Source organism: Nanorana parkeri, unplaced genomic scaffold, assembly GCF_000935625.1.
Source record: "Nanorana parkeri isolate BGI_ZX_2015 unplaced genomic scaffold, ASM93562v1 scaffold1906, whole genome shotgun sequence".
In the NCBI taxonomy this organism is placed as follows: Eukaryota; Metazoa; Chordata; class Amphibia; order Anura; family Dicroglossidae; genus Nanorana; species Nanorana parkeri.
This window is the reverse complement of record NW_017308174.1, coordinates 236,348-243,065: the sequence shown is the minus strand read 5'-3', so window position 1 is coordinate 243,065 and position 6,718 is coordinate 236,348. Positions and strand designations below refer to the sequence as shown.

The following is a 6,718-nucleotide window of genomic DNA, read 5'->3' as shown; positions in this document are numbered from 1 at the left end:
GTAATATACAGGGGTACAGGTAACATACAGGGGTACAGGTAATATACAGGGGTACGCGTAATATACAGGGGTACGGGTAATATACAGGGGTACAGGTAATATACAGGGGTACAGGTAATATACAGGGGTACAGGTAATATACAGGGGTACAGGTACTCCTAGAATGAGATCCTAATAGGTTGGACTTGATGGACTAATGTCTTTATTCAACCTCAAATACTATGTAACTATGATATGTTTTGTAGTCCACAGAGACCTGGGAACACTCCTGATGGCTGGGTTCACACCTATGCGTATCAAATATGCGCGTTTGTCGCGCGTTCAAAAAAAAGGGGCTACTTGGCTGTATCCCAATGGAAACGCGCGACAAAAACGCCCCACAGAATCTCCTGTACTTCTTTGGGCGTAGGACGTTTTGTAGCGTGTTCATACGGCCTGTAATACGCCCAGGTGTGAACAATGCCCATAGGAAATAATGGGATTTCGGTGTTTGAGCGTTTTAAAGAGCGTTCGAACGCGCTACAAAACGCCCAGGTGTGAACCGGGCCGATATCAGTGCGGCAGCACAGTCCACAGGAAGCTAAGTGTGCACAGAATTTCTGGCAGGACACCCACCCATCAAGGCATTCTGATATTTGCCTAACTCCTCCCACTGTTTGCATCAGGGCTGAGAGCTCTTGATCGGAGTTACTGAGGCAGGAAGATGGGATGTTTTCAAGAAGCTATGTACAGCACCCTGCCGGCCCTTCCCAACAGCCTGCCTGCATTGCACGGAGACCCAGTGATGATGTCACCAAGTCTAAAACAAGGTATGTAATAAAGCCGTGATCTCTGAAATGTCTTTATATTGTAATCTATGAGACTACCAACACTGGAGCTTATAGCAATTCATCTGCCGGAATAGTAAAGATGTTTTACACACAGAACGTGAAAATGTTCCAAATTCTTGATCCATAAAGATCTTTATTGTTCACGTATGACCACAAAATGTTTTTGGATCGAATAACTGAAAACTGAGAGTTGCAGATTGTTTTGTTGTTACGTTTCCCTCTCCTCTATACACTGATATCTCTATATTATATATGTATTCCTCTCCTGTCCTCCATACACTGATATCTCTATATTATATATGTATTCCTCTCCTGTCCTCCATACACTGATATCTTAGCATTCCTTGCTGGCTTGCCTAACAGTTGCCATCACTGCACTAATATAATGGAGACACCTCCAGGACAGCTGCTGGGACTGCAATGGGATGACATAGAGCAAAAGGTAACACTGATGTATTACAGCCATTTATAAAGTGCTGCATTGAATTAATCACACTCTGGTTTTTATGAGCAGTGGTACGAGGGGGGGGGGGGTGTGTGTGTTTATTTCCCCCAGCCTCTCCCCTGTAGTCAGCAAAGATTAGTTCACTTCATACCTCAGGCGTAGACAACCTCAGCTCTCCAGCTGTGGGGAAAATACAATTCCCACAATTCCTCTGCAAGTCATGCCTGTGACTGTCAGAAGTCTTGCAATATTAAATGGGATTTGTAGTTTCACCACAGCTGGAGTGCCGAGGTTGTCTACCCCATCATATATTGTGCATCTGTGTCAATGTATAATGGACAGCTAGTTATAAGGCTCTGTTCACACCTAGGCGTATCGAATATGCACGTTTGTCGCGCGTTTCGTGACGCGCGTTTTATCGCGGTTCACCGTAAAAAAATACGCGCAACAAACGCGCGTTTTCGAGGGCTACTTGGCTGTATCCCAATGGAAACGCGCAACAAAAACGCCGCAAAGAAGCTCATGTACCTTTTCAGGCGTAGGCCATTTTGTAGCGTGTTCAGACGGGCTGAAATACGGCAAGGTGTGAACCATACCCATAGAAAACAATAGGATTTTCATGTTTGAGCGTTTTGTAGAGCGTTCGTAGAGCGTTGAATGCGCTACAAAACGTACAGGTGTGAACCAGGCCTAATACTAAGCCTTTTGCCCATATTGTCCAGGTCCAAAAAAAAAAATGTCATGAAAATGAGCCTGTGCTATCGCTACAGAGTAGTGGTGGTCATCTTACTTGATGTAGTGGATCTCAAGTGCAGCCCCTGACATCCCCATATGCTGCACATACTATTTAGTGATTTTAGAGAACACTGTTAGAGTCTGCAGGCACGCTATAGGAGATGGTCAGAGACTGCAGACATACTACAGGAGCTGGTCATAGACTGCAGACATACTACAGGAGACGTACACCAATGGTTTCGGAGTACGAAGAGCATTTATTGCATCATTAAAAATTAGGGATTCACCGATACCGTTTTTTCGGGATCGGGTACCGATATTTTGCTATGGTACTCGCCGATATCGAGTACTGATACCGGTGCTTCCACTGGCATGGAGCCGGCTTCCCGGGCAATGATATGCTGGGAAGGCGGCTCCATGCTGTTTGGCCGGCTCGATTGTGATTGGCCGAGGAGACAGATTCCTGGCCTATCAGCATGGAGCCGGCTTCCTGGCCAATCAGGAAGCAGGTTACTAATCCCCACCCGGCTTCCTGATTGCCCAGGAAGCCGGCTCCATGTTCCCCTATGGCACTGCTGGTCAGAGGAAATCTTCCATTGACCAGAAGTTCCGGTATTGGGAAAGGTATCGGAGCATTGGGGTGAGTACGAGTACTCGCCCAAATACTCGGTATCAGTGCATCCCTAACAAAAATGCAACCTTACAAGCCAATGCATTTCAGAGGCTGTCAAGCAGCCCCTTCATCAGGGCTTAAACACCTGGATGAGAAGGGATGGGGGACTCAAATATTGTACCTGGTATGAAGCTCCTTGAATTATTGTCGGGGGGTGCTCAGTGTTCAGCTTTAATGTCTTCCTGTGTGCTGGATGTAAAATGTACGGATAGAAGAGCAGAGCCGTGGCATAGTGACTCACCCCATGTACTCTAGATCGGAGAAGATGAAAGTCTTATTGACATCGAAGCCGCACGCTATAATGTCTTTGGCGTTCTCGATTGTATATTGGTAAGCTTTCTCTAAGGTCAGGTCTTTCCACAGATATTTCTCATCGTCGGTCATTTGGACCACAAGCGGGACATTAAACACTTCCTGTAACCACCTGAAAAAGAATCTAAAGTGTCAGTCTGTCCGTGTGCAGCCGAATTCCCATAAAGATTAGCATTATAAGCTCAAGGTGCGTACTTGGTGAAGATGAATGGGATGAGGTGTCCAACGTGCATGGCCTCCGAAGATGGACCCCTTCCTGTATACAGATAAAATGGCTTCCCCTTCTCAACAGCATCCAGGATCTGGTGCATGTCCCTAAGAATAATAATAAAGAAAGACATTAGATTATTAGCATCAACCAGGCCAGATTGCTTTTAAATCCTAGGTCACGGGTAGGCAATATCAGCATTATAGCTGTTGTGGAACTACAAGTCCCATGAGGAATTGCAAAACTCTGACAGCAACAGGCATGAGCATGATGGCCAAAAAAATGGTACTATGGGCAAAATGCTGATAGTACAAAAATGTGTGAAAATGCGGTGCATCCCCAGCTTCTGTCCTCCCCACTGGGCACCGGCTGCAACTTCGGTCTGTGCCCCCTCTGCTCTCCCCTGCCTCTGTTGGCAGAGGCAGTGGGGATCGGAGGGGAGACAGAGCCGATCCAGCTGTCAGGAGGCCAAGTGGGGCAGAAAGCTCCAGTGGGAGGGGGCAGAGCGTAGGGATTGGTAATTATGTTAAAATATTTACAGATCCTTCCCTGTACTGAGCAAACACACTGATCACTCGGTGTTTGTAAATAACTGAAGACATAGTGCTTACTATGTCCCCAGTTATGAACGAACAGGAAGTGCTCTACATCACTTCCTGTTCATTTATGAATGGGGACATAGTAAATATTTACTATCTGCTCACTTTATGAATGAACAGGAAGCATCTCAGTACAGAGGTTTCCTGTCCATTCATGACTGGGTTGATAGTATATATTAACTATTTCCAGTTTGTGAATGAACAGGAAGCCTCTGTACGGAGTAATTCCTGTTCATTGAGTGCTGGGGATGGAGAAAAAGAGATTGAGGACTCTGTGTCCTCAATTTCTTTTTTGTATTTCAAAAGTGAAATATCAGGGATCTGATTAGAACTCCGATATTTCCCCAAAGCCCCCAAAAGTAAGATAACAAGATATATATATATATATATATATGTGTGTGTGTGTATGTATATACTATACACACATATACAAAAGTGCAGAACAACATATTTTTCTTTTTTTAGCCTGTCGGTTATGGTTGTTTGCTTTATGTGTCCTTGGCTGTGTCTCAGCATTGATTACTAGACACGGACGTATCCAAGCTCTGCCCAGGAAAAAAAAAAGTTTTTCTTGGATATCCTTTAAAACCCCAGTAGGTTTTTTTTTAAATTTCTGCTGTCCTTATCCCGCCGTCACTTCCTGTCCGAAGACACAAGAGGAAGTAAAAGAAAGTCTCTACAAATTAAGAGAAATACCTCCTAGACAGTTGTCACCAGAAGTGCTGTCCCCATTGGCAGACTTCCCCTCTATTCCTGTTCAGGTTTTGGATCTTCCCATCACTTTTAATCCCAGTGACACATGGGGGTGAATCTCCCCAGTGGAGACCGCTCTCTATGTGTCACTAAGGATCTGACATGGGGTTCCTCCAAGAAAAAAAAAATGAAGGACTGAATATTGAGATTCTTGCATTGGCTCTCTACCTGTGAGAGAAGAAGATCCCCCTCCGCAGGAAGTGGTGGGCTTTGTGACCGGAGACGCGCTCTATCCGATCGATAAGCTCCTGATCAATCTTGCTGCTCCCAAAGCGAACTGCAAAAAAACAAACAAAAAACAGAATATAGTGATTACAATATGCTGAATAGCGGAAAGGTTTTGAGCTGCTGAATTCATGCTGGAAGGGGGAACTGAGCTGCTGAATCACTGCTGGGAGGGGGAACTGATGGTGAGATACTGCTGGGAGGGGGGAGCTGAGCCACTGCTAGTAGGGGAAGTGGGAAGGGCAAATAAAGGGGGGCTGCACTGCTGAGTTAATGCTAACAATCGGAGTGTGGGGGATGGGGTACTGAGCCACTAAGTCAATGCTAGAAAGGAGGAGCAGGGGAACTGAGCTGGTGAGTCAATATATGGAAGCAGGGGGAACTGAGCTGCCGAGCCAGTGCTGGGAGGGGGAACTGAGCTGCCGAGTCAATGCTGGGAGGGGGAAGCAGGAAACCTGAGCTTCTGAGTTAATGCTGGGAGAGGGAAACGGGGAACTGAGCTGCTGAGTCACTGCTAGGATGGAGAGTAGGGGAAGCTGAGTTACTAAGTAACTGCTGGTAGGGGGAGACAGGGGGAGCTGAGCTGCTCTGGAATGGGGGATTCCTCTGCAATATTGATGCATGCAGCAGAAGAGGCGAGTATGAGCAACCTTCTTTACAGGTAACATCTTTATTTTGCAATCTATATATTGGTGATAGGGGCCCTGTAAGAATACATTGAATGTAGAGGCACAACAATGACAGAGCAAGGTTCTCACAGCTGTAGTATGGAGTACTAAAGGGAAGCACTTCCCCTGTTTCCAGGAACAACTTGCCCCCGAGAGCAGTGGAAAGTGCAAGAACACATGTACTTCCATTGCAATTCATGAACTTCCCTTACCGATAAGCTTGTCATAGTCGACCCCTTTCGCACTGCCTGTCTGAACTGTCCACGGATCCACAAAGTCATCCCCGTCGCTGGCAGGGGGCAGACCATTATTAGCAACAGGGGTGTTGTCTGTTGGGGGTGAACCTGCCTTGTATTCCTGTCCTGTGGCAGTTTTATATTCCACTTTCAGAGCCAGAAGAAGTTTCACCGCAGCATCAATATCATCCTAAGAGAGAGAAGACGGCAATAATTACAGGGAAGATGGAAAGGAAACCTGTCATCAAACTCATCCTAGTAAACATGCTTGCTGCCTGGCTGTCATGCTGATCCTCTTGGCTTCCATACTACAGTGGTACCAAACCTCTGATCTGCGTATGAAATGACAAAGTATCTTTACAAGTTATTTTTTTTCCCTGCAAATAAAAAAGTATTCCTATTTAATCCCTTACTAACCCTCAGTTACACCTCGCCAGTCCTAAGTATGTTAAATAATAAATATATTTTACATGAGGAGGATTTAGCACTACAGACAGTGGTGGGACAAGGTGCAAGGCAAAGTGCGCCCCATGCCCCCTTCATGAGCTGTGAACAGCAGCATAGGTTGCAGGTCCTGACCCCTCTTGCTGAAGTACTCAAGGCGCACGCCTCTTCTGCCTACCCCACGGTCCGACCCCCAAAAACACACACACACCTACCTACCTACCTTTGAAGCCTTTTCAGATTTTAGTGCTCGAACTCTTTCCCCTTGGTCTGTCAGCTGGTTGTAAATCTTGAGAGGAGCCACAGGGCCGCAATTACAGGATCCCGGGTCCGCCATCTTCACAATATCCGCTTGTGTATCTGAAGGGCAGAAGAGATTCTTCTTAGAGAAAAATCAGAGTTGAAAAAGAGAAAAAAATAAAGGACAAAAACACAGAGCGGACCATCTACAGCCAATGTACTAAATAAAATGATGACATACATTGAAATAAAATAGGGATGCACAGATACTTTTCGAGTACCAGTGCCGATACTCGGCATTTTCATGAGAACTACCAGGGTTGCAGCGGTTGCAGCTGGGACCGGGCTCT

General features: G+C 45.9%; 1 protein-coding gene across 1 annotated transcript in view; it reads right to left on the bottom strand.

Annotated features, from left to right (window-relative positions):
* Window positions 1-6,497, bottom strand: part of WARS (tryptophanyl-tRNA synthetase) — a 15,456-nt gene extending 8,959 nt beyond the window's left edge. Inside the window, exons 1-5 of the mRNA XM_018572032.1 lie at window positions 6,352-6,497; window positions 5,661-5,874; window positions 4,724-4,832; window positions 3,191-3,310; window positions 2,925-3,107 (exon numbers count right to left, since the gene is read on the bottom strand). Of these exons, the coding sequence (XP_018427534.1) occupies window positions 2,925-3,107; window positions 3,191-3,310; window positions 4,724-4,832; window positions 5,661-5,874; window positions 6,352-6,465 (740 nt within the window). The 5' untranslated portion in view covers window positions 6,466-6,497. The remainder of the gene's footprint in view (window positions 1-2,924; window positions 3,108-3,190; window positions 3,311-4,723; window positions 4,833-5,660; window positions 5,875-6,351) is intronic.
* Between the last annotated feature and the right edge of the window lie 221 nt (window positions 6,498-6,718).